Source organism: Dermochelys coriacea, chromosome 8 (genome assembly GCF_009764565.3).
Source record: "Dermochelys coriacea isolate rDerCor1 chromosome 8, rDerCor1.pri.v4, whole genome shotgun sequence".
NCBI classification, from domain to species: Eukaryota; Metazoa; Chordata; order Testudines; family Dermochelyidae; genus Dermochelys; species Dermochelys coriacea.
The window spans coordinates 64,142,838-64,159,803 of record NC_050075.1 but is presented as its reverse complement, the minus strand read 5'-3'; the positions used below and the strand labels follow the sequence as shown (position 1 = coordinate 64,159,803).

The 16,966-nt window shown below is 40.2% G+C and overlaps 1 protein-coding gene across 2 annotated transcripts in view; it reads right to left on the bottom strand.

Moving 5' to 3' along the window:
• Positions 1 to 16,616, bottom strand: part of CRB1 (crumbs cell polarity complex component 1) — a 160,708-nt gene extending 144,092 nt beyond the window's left edge. The window contains exon 1 of one of the 2 annotated variants that reach the window (XM_038413590.2): positions 16,323 to 16,616. In XM_038413590.2, the coding sequence (XP_038269518.1) occupies positions 16,323 to 16,398 (76 nt within the window). In that variant the 5' untranslated portion in view covers positions 16,399 to 16,616. The remainder of the gene's footprint in view (positions 1 to 16,322) is intronic. The other variant, XM_043490929.1, reaches the window with a different exon arrangement.
• Between the last annotated feature and the right edge of the window lie 350 nt (positions 16,617 to 16,966).

The window sequence follows — 16,966 nt, the reverse complement described above, 5'->3', positions numbered from 1 at the left end:
TGAGAACTAAAGATGCTTTGTCTGTCTCATTCTAGGGGAGATTAAAGAAATAGGATTCAATCATGCCTGGCCTTGTGCAGATGAGCCAGGGGAGGAAGAGAGTGGATGAAAGCTCTCCCTTTGAGCAGTACCCACTCAGGATGCATAGGCACAATGCTAGACCATGTGCTCCCCAGCATACAAGGACAGCTCCAGGCTAGTACCACTGTCCCCGCTAAACTCTGCACCCTAGCTAGTAGAGTGGGACCCAAGCAGGGACCATTCACACAGTGGTTTAGTGGCCACACTTCTAGAGGCATTGTGACTCCAGCCCCCATTGCAGAGGCTGCATAGAGGCTACTCCAGCCTGAGCTTGCAGCAACAGCTGCAGAATGCCTGGAGAGAGAGGATTATTTTCCTGTAGCCCCAAGGGGTCCTCTAATCCCAGCTGCTTGGGCTATGTATGAGAGAGAGGATTTGGGACTTCCTGCAGAAATATACAAACCATTGTACTATTTGTGCAAAATAGTGACTTGTTTTCTAGAGGAGTAAAAACCTAATCAATATAAAGTGAACGTAAGACTCTAACTTGAAAATCTGTTTCTGTTTTGTGCCAGGTTATTTTTAATTTAATCTGAGAGGCCTTTCACTGATAAGGCCAATGTGAAAAACTTTAAGGAAATAAAGAAAAGTTCAATTTAAGGACTGATTGATAAACTATCTTTAAAATCAGCAATCGAGAATAATAGTATAATCTGTATGATGCCTGTTGTCTGTGCATCCAGATTTAGGATAAAAGGCTCCCCTAAGAAAAAAGTAAGTATCAGAAACAAAAATATTCATCTTTGATTATTTTCTTGACTCTTCAAACACTGCAAAGTTGCTTAGAGGTTAAAATATTATGTTTGAATTTTTTTATTTTTAAAGAGGTGTCTTACAATTAACCAAACAGTGAATATTTAAATTGGATGGAAAAATCTAATTTGGCTGATGGGGTTTGAACAGCCTTTTAAGTAATCCTGCCTAGTTCCCATGGTTATTGGTTAACTACAAATTTCCACTGGGTTCACACCTGCATACTTTGTTGGAGAGCATTTGGAATTTCATTGCTGTAGGATCCCTAGCTATTTAATTCAGCCAATGTGGCACTGAACAAAATCAGCTTTACCTGTTTCAGTGTTATATGCATACATAGTATAACACAGAATGATTAATTATTATTATTATTCTTGGCATATATTTGCTGCCTTTTATCCAAGGAGCATTGTGTGCTCTTCAAAAAATTAATTCAGCCTAACAATATGTTTAGAATTAGAGAAGTATTATTCCAGTGCTACAGATGCTAAAACTGAGGCATACAGATATTAAGTGACTTACTCAGCATTATATATGAAAACTGCAGAATAGGACCCCAGTTTCCTGGCTCCCTGTTCTGTGACTTAGACATAAAATCACCCTTCCTGGGTTCTATGGATATACACCTTAATTTATTTTGAATTTACTGGACCAAATTTAAATAATTTTAATGCGTGATACACTCTTGGACTCTGACACTCAGTTAAATATCACACTCTCATAAAGTAATTTGTGTAGGAAAGGGATTGGGAGATTTTTTCCATCAGGATAAGTAGACTGAAGATACTACACTGGCTCACGAGAAGTGATCAATTTGCAAGTGTGCATTCACTTTTCACTTAGAATTTTACACTTGCATATGCAAATACTGTTCACAATTATCTATTGTGCACAAAGAAGTTAAGTATTTGCATTTGTAAAAAGGATGCAACGGCTGAAAAATTGACCAATAAATATTAAAATCCTAAATACAACAATAGGACATCATACTAGTGATGTGAACCCTGAACTTTACAAACAAATCCAAGTCTCATAAATTGTGAGTAATACATGTTACCAATCTTTTGATGTATGAAGTGCATTTTGATGGTAAACCTCTGTAACCTGAAGCTAAACCACGAGGCAGGATCAAGTCCTGGAAATTAACAAAGTATACCTTTGTAATAAAATTGCAGTTCCACCAGTTCTAACATGCATGACTACCCACTAGAGGAATAACTCCCCAGAGAAACACTTGACAACGGGTAAAATTTTGGAAAATGCCTGTGCGACCTAGGCTCCTAAATTTCAATCTCAAAAGTGACTTTGTAGCCAGGTTTCATTGAAAATCAATAAGAGTTAGGCTCCTAAGCGCCTAACTCACTTTAAAAAAAGGGAATTAGGCTCCTAAGTCACATCGGGCCCGATTTTCAAAGGTATTGAGGCACCGATATGAATCTTCAGGTACCTCAATGGGGTTTTCAAAAATGCCCAAGCATGTTAGTTGCCTAACTCCTATTTCAATCCGCATCTTTTGGCACTAACGCACCTTTGAAAATATGGTCCTTAAGCACTTCTGACACTTTTACCCATCTATATATACCGTTTATTTGTTTATATCCAGTGCCCAGATCTCTTAAAATTTTATTACTGGTCTCTCACTACATTTTCTCTGGTACAAAATATGTCAATGTTGCAAAATGATGTGCATAGCCTGTGCAGCTAGCTGGAAATAAATAAATACCCTTCATCTAAATTCTTTTCTTTCTTGTTATTGGTGTAATTGATCATTATTCATAGACAACACCAATTTATAGGGTTGATTAATTGATCTTCCTACTGAATCATATTCCTTTCCCTAGCTCTTTCTGATTTGTGACTATTTATATTCCTGTATTAAACTGCCCAAACTTTAAAAAAAATAAAATAAAAAGCTAGTAAGTTAGATTTCAGCAGTTTTTGCAAAGGTAGCAATCTTCCCTGAAGTTGATATTTTCTCATTGGTGGTCCTAAAGCTCCAGACTGTTAACATTCACTACAAAGGCCAAAGTAAAGATCCACAGTCAAGGTCTGTAGACTAAATTAGTAACTAACCTGAGAGTGAATTTTCCCACTTTAAAATTCTCACCTTGATGAGTCCCCACTTGCATTTTCCCTTTAGTATCATTTTCTCATTCCTTCCTTTAGAATCATTATTTCTGTGTGCTTCATAAATGCACACATCTACACACACACTTATAAACAAATGCATGTGTACACACACACACACATTTTTATATAAACAAACAAATACAGTAAAAGCTGTGTTATGCGGCACTTTACCAACCAGAAAGCTCTATAAACTGGCATTTCTGATCTTCATTGAAAGTCTGGTTTATAGTCCAGTTGGCACAGGGCCGGCAGGCTCCCTACCTGACTCTGCATGGCTCCCCAGAAGCGGTGACATGTCCCTGCTGCTCTATGGTGGAGGAACAGGCATGAGGGGTTTAGAATGTGGGAGGAGGTGCAGAGCACAGGCTCTGGGAGGGAGTTTGAATGAGGGAGCGGTTTGGGGATGCCAAATCCGGGTGGCTCTCACCTTGGGCAGCTCCCTGCAAGCGGCGACATGTTGCCGCTGCTCCTAGGCGGAGGCGTGGCTAGGCAGCTCTGCATGCTGCCCCCACCCCACTCCGAGCACTGGCCCCGCTCCCCCGCCTGTGCTCCAGTCCCCAGCTCTGAGCCCCCTCACATACCCAAACTACCTCCCTCTTAGCTAACTGGAATTTTCAACTTACCGGCACCCTCTATTCCCCCAACATGGTGGATAACATGATATCATGGTGGATATGAAGATCTTATCAGAACTTCATAAAGAAGTTCTTCTGTTTTTCCATATCAGATGAACATGATATGTTAGGGAAGAGTCAACTTGACTTTTGTAAAGGGAAATCATGCCTCTCCAAACTATTAAAATTCTTTGAGGGGTAAACAAACATGTGGAAAAGGGTAATCCAGTTGATATAGTGTACTTGGGCTTTCAGAAAGCCTTTGACAAGGTCCTACACCAAAGGCTCTTAAGCAAAGTAAGCAGCCATGGAATAAAAGGAAAGGTCCTCTCATGGATCAGTAACTGGTTAAAAGATAGGCCAAAAAGGATATGAATAAATTGTCAGTTTTCACAGTGAAAATAGGTAAATAGCAGGATCCCCCAAGTATTAGTACTGGGATCTGTGCTGTTCAACATATTCATAAATGATCTGGGAAAGGGGGTATACAGTGAGGTGGAAAAGTTTGCAGATGATACAAAATTACTAAAGATAGTTAAGTTGAAAGCTGATTGCGAAGAGTTACAAAGGGATCTCACAAAACTGGGTGTCTGGGCAACAAAATGGCAGTTGATAAGTGCAAAGTAATGCTCATTGGAAAACATAATCCTAACTATACAGGCAAAATAATGGTCTAAATCAGCTATCAATATTCAAGAAAGAGATCGTGGGGTCATCATGGATTGTTTTCTGAAAACATTTGCTCAATGTACAGTTGAAGTCAAAAAATGAACAGAATGTTAGGAACCATTAGGAAAATCACCACCGGAGCCCCAGGCGGTGTGGGCCGAGCAGCGTGGAAGGTCTGTCTGGGGAAGGCTGACCCCCCTAGTCCCAACCGTTGTGGCCGAGATGCCGAGCCCCCATACCCCTCCACATAACACAAAACCCCGGGGATCACACAATGAAATTAATAGACAGAGGGCTTAAAACAAGCATAAGGAAGTACTTCATCACACAACACACAGTCAGCCTGTGGAACTCAATGCCAGGAGATATTGTGAAGGCCAAACATATAACTGGGTTTAAAAAAGAATTAGGTAAATTCATGGTCCATCAATGGCTATTAGCCAAGATGGTCAGGGATGCAACCCCATGCTCTGGGTGTCCCTATACTTCCAATTGCCAGACGCTTGGTCTGGATGATTACCCTGTTCTGTTCATTCCCTCTTAAGCATCTGGCACTGGTTACTGGGCTAAATGGACCATTGGTCTGATCCAGTAAGGCCATTCTTATGTTCTTATAAACAAGGCACTTTGCCTCATGGGACTGAGTGTGATTTCATTTAGTTTTCGTTATACACCAGTGCCATTGATCTAAGTGGAGTTATTCCTGATTTACATCAGTGCCAGAGAATCGGACCCTATATCTCTCTGTACCACATTGGAAGGGTGAAGATCAACCTTCTACCCCTTTAAATTGTTAGAGGTGTAATTAGCTTATGTTATTTGCCATGTGCAATTCTTGCTACCACAGAAATTTAGGCTTTACTCACAACTTGCAGAAGTTATTCCTTTGTGCATGAATTACAGTGCGGACAGTGCCACTTTATATCCTTGTGATTCAGACAGTTTGCTTCCAAAGGCAGCGAGGAAATTTTGTGTGTGTGCATTATAATGAGGTACATAAAAGGAAAAAGGAACTTAAAAAGGACTCCAGTGAAGTTAAAGTTCTCACTTTGGGATTATTTGGATGATGATCTGAATGAGAAAGAGGAAGAAATATTTTATTTATGGTGAAATCTGTGCAAACCAGAATTGAAGGGGAAAGCCACAAGGCTCCCCACATTAGCACTCTGACATAACTGAATGCATCTCTAGCTGCCACTGCATTCCACAGTTAACTAATGAGGAACTATTAAAGTACAGTATCTGTTATGAACTCATCAAACATTCATTCTAACAATACTTCATGATTCGCTTGATTGCTGGGAACCTGCTTGATGTCATCCTGGTATGCATGAGGGACCATCAGCATGAGCAAAACCACAAATGTCTTTGTAAGAAGAGCTTTATTCCAACTACAGTAATTAGGCATTAATTAGAAGTTTACTGAGTAATGAGAATAGTTACAGGAAAGAAAGTCCTTGTTCACAGGGAAAAATTACATAGTGCTCACATTTCAGAGGGGAAAAGGAGGAGTGCAAATAAAGCTGAGATATTTTGCACAGAACTCCCAGATGGAATGACAGTCTAATTTATGTACATTTGGGGTAGAAAATTATGGAATAGTATACATTAATAAATGGATGATTTTTTTCAACTGAGCTGAAAAATCATGAAGCCATTGTAATGGATTAAGATAGTTTTAGATTTTAAAATTTATCCAGTGAATTTGTATTAATATTAGATTATCCTTCATTAGAATTAGATTCTTCATTGTGAAGAGTCTATGATATCATAAAGCAAACAACAACTACAACATTGATGATTGGTCTGTTATAAAACTGGGTTAAAATCTAAGGCCCTGATCCTGCAAATAACTCCTTTGAGCTCAGAGGTCTGTCCACACAAAGTCAGCTACAGAGTTGGGGCCTAAATTATACCTACATTTGGCACAATTCACTTACAATGGTCATTTTAGAGAGATAATGTGCAGTTAAGAGGCCCATGTCTATCCCCAGCTACACGGTGCCAACTTCTATGAGATAATAGGATGGGAGCAACTTGTTATCCATGTTCTTCTTGATTTTTGGCAGAGTTCACTCCATCTATTATTCTATCTGGTGCTCCCTTCTCATGTAGATCTCAAAATATGTGGGAATTTCCCAAAAACAGGAATTCACTGTAATTAGTTCATTCATCAAAATTTCTGAACACAAACTAATTTAAACTGCTGCCTTGCATGCAGCAGAACAATATCCACAGTAGGCTTGCTAAGTGTCCGGTTTTCAACTGGAATGCCTGGTTGAAAAGGGACCCTGGAAGCTCTGGTCAGCACCACTGACTGGGCCGTTAAAAGTCTGGTCGGCAGTGCAGTGGGGGCCCGGGGCTAAGGCAAGCTCCCTACCTGCCCTAGCTCCGCGCAGCTCCCAGAAGCGGCATATGGGTGGCCAGGGAGGCTCAGCGCACTGCCCCTGCCCCTAGTGCCAGCTCTGCAGCTCCCATTGGCTGGGAACCATGACCAATGGGAACTGCAAGGGTGATACCTGCAGGCATGAGGGCAGTGGTGGTGCCTCCCTAGCCACCCATGCACTTAGGGGCTGCACTGCAGGAAACTGGCAGCCGCTTTCTGGGAGCCGAAGTAAGTGCCACCAGGACCCTGCACCTCCCCAAAACCCTGCCCCAGCCCAGAGCCCTCTCCCGCACCGCAAACCTCTCATCCCTGGCCCCACCCCAGAGCCTGCACCCCCATCTGGAACTCTCGCCCCCCTCCAGTACCTCAGTCCCCTGCCCCAGCCTGATGAAAGTGAGTGAGGGTGGGGGAGAATGAGCGACGGGGGGGGGGGGGGATAGAGCAAGCGGGGGGCAGGGCTTCGGGCAAGGGGTGGGGCAGTGGTGTTCTTTTTTGTGCTATTAAAAAATTGGCAACCCTAATCCATAGCTATCTATGGACTGCAGCCAATAAATCATAACAAGATCCGCATTGTGTTTCCCAAAACTTACCATTATATGGGCTTTTAATGGCATGACAAAGCTTCTGTCCCACTGGTAGGACTTTGTGTGAATAAAGTTTTAAATAAAGACTTGAAGTGGCTTCTCTTGTAGGAGGCTTTGTGTGGAAAAAATGGGTATATCTCTAGCTGTGCTTGTTCATGCTTGGAGGGTCCCCAAAAGGGGATAGAATCACAACAAATGTTGGTGGAATCATAAAGAGAACACTGATGTACTGTACCATTAGAAAAAGATGAATGGGGAAAATTTTGAGCCGAAATTAATGCCAGCCTTAGCTTGATCAAAGTGTTCACATGTGTAGCTATTGTTGATTTGTCAATCTACATGTTCTTCACATCTACCAGCTAAACAAAACTCTAAATGAAAAATGGAACTCTCAGGGATAGTTTATGGATTTGCGAGACTCCATGGAAGACATTGGGTATATAAAGCAATGATTCAGTTACATAGATACATAGCCACTGTGTTTTTATCTGATTTAATATTTCCCAAGTATTGTTCATATTATGGAAAAGAACTCTCTGCTGATTTTTTTTGTAGGAGAACTCTGACATTTTAATTAAAAAAAAAAGGATATCTGAGAATGAGGGAACTGACAATTATCCATGAAAATTAATGATACCATCTTTCATACCATTATATCTTTGGGATGAACACAAAAGGTACAGTTTTCTCTGAATTGTTTTATAGTGCCATGTATAAGCAAACACAGCAGCATGGAAGTAGCCTATATAATATATGAGATCAGCTGCAGTATTTTGTGATATGTGACGTGCACGTCTGTGAAATGAGAGAGATGTGACACACCTAGACTTCATCTTTCCACAAACTAGCAGTGTTGTGGCATAGCCATAGTGGTTCTCAACCAGGGGTATGCATACCCCTGAGGGTACGCAGAGGTCTTCCAGAGGGTACATCAACTCTTCTAGATTCTGCCTAGTTTTACAACAGGCTACATAAGAAGCACTAGTGAAATCAGTACCAACTAAAATTTCATACAGACAGTGACTTGTTTATTCTGCTCTAAATACTGCATGCTGAAATGTAATACAGTATTTATATTCCAATCAATTTCTTTTATAATTATATGGTAAGTGAGAAAGTAAGCACTTTTTCAGTAATAGTGTGCTATGACACTTTTGTATTTTTTTGTCTGATTTGTAAGTAAGTAGTTTTATAAGTGAAGTGAAACTTGGGGTCCAAAGACAAATCAGACTCTTGAAAAGGGTACAGTAATCTGGAAAGGTTGAGAAACACTGGCATAGCCTATATGATTTTTCCACAGCCAATAGCCATGTGTGTGATATGCCTCTCATTTCATCTACATGCATGACACTAGACACACCATGCTGTAACTCCTACTGCATACTGCTACAATGTATAGTTGCAGGTATATTGAACAGCTGGAAGCATCCTAATTTTCTGATGTGGAAAACACTAATAAGACGTTAGACTGCTGTTGTGTCTCTTACAGCTATAGACAGAGATCAGATCCAGACTGGATCCTGGTCTGCACTTCCCCGGTGTTTGGTGGTATTGGAACCCGGGGTTTGGTTTGGCACACTTTCAAGTAATGGAGCTGTAAATCCATATCTGAGCTTCTCAAAAGTTCAGTGCTTGTTGTATCCAGGATTCGACTCACTCTTTTTCACTGACAGTTTTATGTATGGTACCATGTAACGTCTCTTCATTGCCTAATGTCTAATACAGGGGTGGCCATCCTGTGGCTCTGGAGCCACATGCAACTCTTCAGAAGTTAATATATGACTCCTTGTATAGGCACCGACTCCGGGGCTGGAGCTACAGGTGCCAACTTTCCAATGTGCCAGGGGATGCTCACTGCTCAACCCTTGATTCTGCCACAGGCCCTGTCCCCACTCCACCCCTTTACACTCCACCCCTTAGCCTGCCGTGCCCTCGCTCCTCCCTTCTCCCCCTCAGAGCCTCCTGCACCCCATGAAACAGCTGATCGGGACGGAGTGGGAGGCACTAATTGGTAGGGCTGCTGGTGGGTGGGAGGCTCTGGGATGGTGGAGGTGCTGGTGAGGGGCTGCTGATATATTACTGTGGCTCTTTGGAAATGTAGGTTGGTAAATTCTGGCTTCTTCTCATGCTCAGGTTGGCCACCCCGGTCTAATATTACACTTCCAAGGTATCCTGCCTTCACGTGTTTTGGTTCTATATTTATCACAGTTAAGACACAATCGGAAATAATCATTCAAATTATTTTGATAGTCTGGTCTCTTTGCAGAAATAGGTGTATCTGATAATGATTCTCCCTGTTATAAATTCTTATAAAATAAATGATTCTCCCTGTTACATACTTCAAGGAAAGAAAATTGCTAGGGATAGTATTATGTTCTTTAAGTGCCTGGATTACAAATCTTGAATTAAAAAAAATGTAATTTGCCAACAGAGAATTCCCTTGCTGGAGGGTTAACGTCTAAGGGCATAAAAGCCTGAAGTCAGCTCCTTCACCAGCTCCCCCCTGCCACCACAGTGGACTTTATGCCAATGGCAAAAGACCCTAGGCTGCTCTCACAGTGGGGGTAGGCCAGTGCAGAACTAGGGAGCTATCTGCTCTGTAACATGGCCCCTCCTCCTTGCCAGAGGACAATTGAGCCTAGTCTCCTCATATTTTTTTTCTCCAACAGCAGCAATCTCTCCCTCTCAACCAAAGCACCCCAACTAGAACATGTTTGAGAAAAGAGATGCGTTTTTCACTATGACTTAAAGAACACCAGGTTGGGCACTGGCAGATCATGGAAAAAGCATATTTCAACATCATTGGTCCTTCACTGAGAATCCTTCGCCACTAATGCCAGATGTTTAAATTTAGTCTCTTTTAGTTGAGCACCTCATATGACCTCAACTTCTGCGGGCTGAAGTGGTATCTGAGGTAGCCAGGAGGCCCAAACCATGTAGGGCTTTATGCATATAGTTGACACCTTGAATCAGCTGAAGGAGTAGCAAACAGGCAACCAATGCAGAAGGTTTCCTGCAATTGATTCCACCTAACGAGGAAGTAGGCATCTTCTGCACCAGCTGTTATTTTTGAGCGCTCTTTAAATGTGGCCTCAAAAGGGTAAATCTATACTACAATAAAAGACCCGCAGCATGGCCACAGCTGGCCCTGGTCAGCTGACCTGGGCTCAGGTGGTGGGGTTAAAGATTGCAGTGTAGATTTTAGTCTTGGGCAGGAGTCCAAGCTCTGAGACTCTGCAAGGGGGGTGGGTCTCGGAAGCTGGGCTCCAACCTGAGCTCAAACATCTACACTGAAATTTTTAGCCCCACAGCCCAAACTGCATGAGCCTGAGTGCCTCAGGTTTTTTATTGCATACCCATAGATATACCCATATGGACCAGGAAGACATTTAAGCAAGAGCTTTAAGCATTTCCATATTCAGAACAGCAATTACTCATGTGCTTAATGTGAGGCACATACTTAAATCCCATTGACTTTAACAGAATGGAAGCTTATGACTAAAGGTAACCCTCTTTTATATGCAGTCCTGAATAGAGAGCCTTCCTGAACTGGGCCAGAGTGTGCACTGAAGTTATTCAATGTGGAAGTCACAGAGGCTTAGTCTGGTCCAATTCCAAAATAAAAGGTTGCAGCTGAATAAAAGAGCTCCACTTTTCTACACCAAAAAACATTTGATCTCTCCCTCTGTTAATACACTTTAATGATGGTTACAAACAAGTGGTTATGAATGATAGCCAAAGAGAGAAGCTAAAATTGATTCTGCTGTACAGCATGTCAAACAACAGGGTGTCTGCATCTGAGGTGCAAATTACCTTACTGATGGCAGACGATAAATATTGAATCATTTGAAAAGAAGCAAAGAATGTTGGCCTGAGCCTTTCAATTAAAAGGCAATTTCACAATGACATATTAAAGTAGAGCCAATGCTTCACTCAAGTAATTTAACATCAGTATCTGAGGTGGCAGATGTTCTACTATATTTAAATAGAGAAAGATGGCATTTTCCACTGCTCTTCATCAGCTTTATCTAGCAGCTTCACGCATTTTATTTATAAAATGAATTAAAAACACTGAGCTCAATGGCCACCACCGCTTGTGGTGTCTCAGGAGAACATATTTTCCTGTCTAGAAAATGTTCTACAGTTAGATATTGTTTTCATATCCCATGTAAATGAATCGGCTGAACTGTACATTAGACACTTCTGTCATGCTCACTGTATACAGGCGACATATATCAACCCCCCAGATCTGAACACTTACATATCTAGAGTTGAATCTGAACTTTGGAACTCCAGACCATCCCTTCCCTCGTATGAATATGGGATGAAACTTGGGAAAGATCATCATTTATGCCTCTGACACTCTTTCACAATCAGAGAAAACTGCATGTTGAACAGGCCTCCCAAGCAGCCTTTGCACCTCTTCTGCTCTCTTACTCATCCCTGCCTCACCACTGCACTGCTCTGTATTGCCACTTCCATGAGGAGTACTGCTTCTTGCTGATGGATGGGAGGAAGAACTGCTCTCAGGATGTCAACTCAGGAAGTGCAACTGACTTTAAGGAAAGAAAAATATCAAGTATTCCATGGGACTCAGTGTAGGTCAGACAAGAACTAAACTATGAATGTTTATTTACTGTTGTGTGTATTTGTGGGTGGGGATACTGGGCACCTCAGGTCATGCCAGTAATCAGACTAATACATTTCATATGTAATTGTTCTTTGTTTCCTGGGATAGTGCACTGGCACTGGAATATACTAGGCAACAAATTGATTTTGAGGGTGATTAAATGAAGAACAGTGCTCAGATACCATGGTGAAGAGCCTGGTATAAATGCTGAGATTAAATGGGTGCTGAAACATTGGATAATCACAAAAGACATTTACCATCCTGAATATACTGTGGTCACTATTAAAAAGTCATCTTACCCCAGTGTAATACCTGAGTTACTGGAGTGTTTCTTCCAGATTCCATGGTTTAGCAACTGTTGACAAATGCCTATGTTTTAATGGGTACCACTGTATATCAATGCCACAGCAGGACAAAAAGATTTTTTTGGCAAAACAAATGTTTCCTTTGCCACATGAGTGTTTTGAACATTCTGTGCTGTTGCTGCCTCATCTCGTCCAGTGAGGTCACTTAAGAGATGGGGTTTGGGAAAGTAACTCTTCAAGGGTAGCTTCTGAAGAAGTGAATAATAATTACATGCAGAGTGGGAGTAATAATAATTACATGTGTGAAAGTGGAGTGATGTAACTTGACGCAAATAGCATCAACAAGGAATTAGATATTGTTTGAGAGATGATAATATTTTATTTTTTGGGCTGTGATTTACTGGCTGAAATCTCTCTCACTGTACAGTTTGATGTTAAGTGATGTGAGCACATCTAATAATGTAAGTAAAACACAAGTTTATTTATTGCAATTTTTCAAAACTCTGTTTCAATAAAAAAGCTGTTTCCCCCCAACTTCACATAAGGCTATTATATGTTCCCCGATGATATAAATTCCCAGTATTATGAAATTTTTGGATGTCCCCCAAGACTTTAATAAAATGAGGGTTTTCCATGTACTCAACACTTACATCATGTTGTACAAGAATTAAATAACTAATCCTCTTAACACTGTTTGAAGTAAATATTATCTCTGTGTCACATAGGTGGAGACTGACACTTGATAAAAAAGCACCTTGAGTTATCCTTTGAAATTATATTTTGTGTTCTGGATTTGTGTGGAAAAATCTTTTTATATCAAATTCACAATAATTTACAAATGCTAACTAATCTAAAGTCAGTGCTAAGTAATATTATTTCTGTTTTAGACATTTCTATGTGAAAGTAAAATTAAAACATGGTTACAAAGAAGCCCTACTAGGCAGATTCCTGGGATCTTCAATGGGATATAAGGGTACTCAACACCTTGTAGAGTCAGTTCTTAAATCTATCTAAGTCAGTGCTAAGTAATATTATTTCTGTTTTAGACATTTCTATGTGAAAGTAAAATTAAAACATGGTTACAAAGAAGCCCTACTAGGCAGATTCCTGGGATCTTCAATGGGATATAAGGGTACTCAACACCTTGTAGAGTCAGTTCTTAAATCTATTATAGACCCTCACCCAAGCCACAGTCAAATCCCACCTTACCCAATGGAAGAATGAGAAGCAAGGAGGTATCCTGCTGGCCAGAGCACTGTGCCATAGTGCTGTACTCTGCTGTTCTTCTAAGTAGGAGTGTCCACCATCTGCCAGCTAGTACTCATTGGTGACAGAAATATATGCACTTGCCAACTGGTGAGGCTGGATACATCCTACTCAGCAGATAACCCCACTTAGAGACATGGTGCCTGATTCTCCACTGCCTTGACCTTATGCACACATTTACACTTGTGCAAAGTGTGTAGTAAATGTTATCATTCTGATTTAGTACCACTGTGCATTCAGTTGGCACTTGCTCTGCACAGGCGTAATTGATTGTATAAGATGAAAGGCAGGGATGAATCCAGCCCAGGGCTATCATAATGCTGAACGCACTCCCATGCGCTTAGTAAAGCTGGTAGAAAAATGGAATTGCTCTCCCACAGAAAGTCTGAGATTTTGAAATTTCATTTCATCCCAAATCAGGACAAAAAATTTAAAAATTGCAATTTTTCACAAAGGAAATATGCTAAAAAATTTCTTTTTGATCTTATTAAAACATTTAATTTCAATAAGGTCAGAACAAGGGGACTTCGGCATAAGCTAGGGCTCTGAGCAGCTCATTAGCTGTGAGATGGTGTTGGCACTTAGGTGCTTTTGCGAATGCCAATTGGTGGAAATTCAGGTGCCTTGGGGAGTTAGGAGCCTGTGGGGTTAGGCAACAACTAAGCAGCATTTCTAAGAATGTTAGTGGAATCTTAATGGTGGATTTAGGAACCTAAATACTTCTGTGGATCTGGGCCCTAGTGCCTGTGTTAGATTAACTGATGAACCATTTGGGGAAAGATGTGCCCAATAGGATAAAATTATTTGAAAAATATCAACTTCTATAACCATGTATACATATTGTAACTCATATTTTATATTGCCTCAGTTCTGCTGCACACCCCTTATACCTATGTCATGGTCTCCTTTTATACTTATCTTAGAAAATAGCTATAATCAACAATTTTGTTTACCACTAAAAAATATCAGTAGCTAAAAAGTTCTTTGAAAAAGTTTTATGCAATAAAGTACCCTGTTGAGATTGCAGAAAGTGCAGTACTTAAAAATCTATGTTGGTCCAGTCCTTGCTGTGGTTGTTCTGTGCCAGTCTTCCATCCAGTGCAAAGCAGTCACAAACCAGACTTGGCCAACTGAGGATTCAATCACTACAGGGAATCCTCAGGTGGTATAAGGCAACCCCCTGCTAGCCCTCCTTGCATATGGAAATATCTACATAAAGGAAGAAGGTCTGCTTTAGTTTGTGCCAGGGCTGATTTGGGCTGATTGGGGAAGGGAGTTTAATGGTGACTAAAACTACTTTTGCCTCCCCTGGGGTCCTACATCAAGCCAGGCTTAGCCAAACCCGGGACTGAGCCCTGCAAATTTATATTATTTTTGTTGTTTCTGTACTGCCTCTGGGGTACTGCTCGTGGCTTACATTCAAGGACCTAAGCATCTATCAGTACCTTGTGTGTGTGATACTTTTACAATAACATTCTTAATCTTATAAGTTTTCTGTGTTTTCCCCTTTAACACAGTATCTGTTATGCCGTAATTTGCCTGCATTGTGTAGAAATGAAATCTCTTCATTATCATCATTTCAATTCCTTTAATTTCAGTAGAGGATTCTCTCCAAGCGACATTTACATAGAGATTTAAAGGCTGTTTGTTTATGAAAAAGTACAGTGACTATAAAAACTGCATCTTGAAAATAAAAGTTCCAAGAAGTCTTTTTCGAATAGTTGTCCTGCTGTAATATGTTTGGAAAAGAACATTGGTGCAAGTAACAACTACGTATTGCGATATGTCTTCCAGCAAGAAAACTAATCAGAAACTATACTTGAATGTATAAGATAGTCTTCCTGGCTCTAAAGTTTTGTTGTAGTTTTTTTAACAGTGCTAATTCATGGAACTGTTTCTGCAGGGTTTTCAGGGTCTGTTTTATGTTGAGCTGTAAACTATACAAGTAACAGTCTGACTGATGCAGCAACAGAAGGTGACCCAGATTACAAAACACTGTATGCTAATGCCAAGTCTTCTTTAATGCCAGCTGCTCAAAGCTTTGTCTTATTGCAAATCAGACTCAGCAGTCACCAATCACACAGCCTTTTCCCACAGACACACACTCTCCCCATCTTCATTTTAAACATGTTCAATAGCTACTGCCTTTCATAAACATACATCAGCTTCACCAGCTGAGGCCATTTAATCTCCTTGGATTCTGTTTACTGTCATCCAGCTGACAAAATTATTAAGGAAACCCATTGTGCATACTTCTGCTTATGTAGAAGTTTGCTGAAGAGATTTCTTTAATAAAAATGATCAGACTAAATATCAACTAATGTTGATATTTACATAGGTTAAAATCAAGGCATTTAAACCACAAAACATATCATATTTGTTTAATTAATTTTCCTACAGTTTTTTTAAATGATTGTATGGTAGTGCTTAGACAGTATCTTGATGGACACAATAACAATACATAATCTAGATGAGCAGTTAGTATAAAAAGTAATATGTTGGATTAGGAAACAAAAGAGAAATCTCCATATTAACACATCATTTTAAACATCCAGGTTTAAATGGACTGTTTGTAAGTTTCCAAAAGTGCAAAGGTTAAAATGGATGCGTATTTGTATGTGAATATTTCTTATGGGTTTCCTAGCACCAAACTTTGAATATTCAAACAAAAAAAAATTAAATGCTTTCATTCTCTACTAACATCAAACAGTGTAAACACTCAGATCTTAAAGCCATCTGTTCTATGAATTTATAAAACTTATAGTTCCCTGGACCAACTCATTTTTGCATCTTTAACCAATAGCTTAGAGGCTTCCTGACAAAATTAGCTTTCTGCCAGATGTGTTCATCTAGCCACCTAGCCCTAGGACATGTCAGAATGATAAGAAAAAGAGCAACACTTACTTTTTAAATGGATGAGCAGCAAAAAACTGAGGTAGAAGATGAGTAGAGAGTTAATTCTTGAATGAGCCATATTCATCTTGATAGGACATCCTCCTCTAAGTTGCCTAGTTGCCAAGGGGCTGGTGCTGATCTTTACTGCTTTCTCCTCACCTCTGAGACCAGGATGATAGCCAAGGCACAGAGTCCGTTACATGCCATCTCTGCCTGTGACTCTCAGCAGCATGTTCACTGCAAACCTACAGACTTTGATTCAAAAGGCAGTTGTGCTTGTTAAGATTTTAGTTGAGCATGTTTGGGTGATTTTTCAAACCTGGTGCAGATTTATCTGCTGGATGGATTGGAGTTTTTCCCCCTGGCTTTCTATTATAGATCTGTGTGACTAAATGCCTAGCTGAAATTTCACACACAATTCCAGGATAATCTGTCAGGCTTTCAGAAAACAACACATTTTATTCTTTATTTAAGTCTCCATTATATCCCATGCTCTCTGATATAACATTAAAGAACCATTGCTAATAATAATATTTTGTACATGTTGCATTCCTGCTGTATTAACCCCCTTTACAAAATGGATTAGAAACATGGAGCAATTTCATTTTAGTTACAAAAGCCAGAGATATTCCCTTCATCTTTAGTTAGTTATT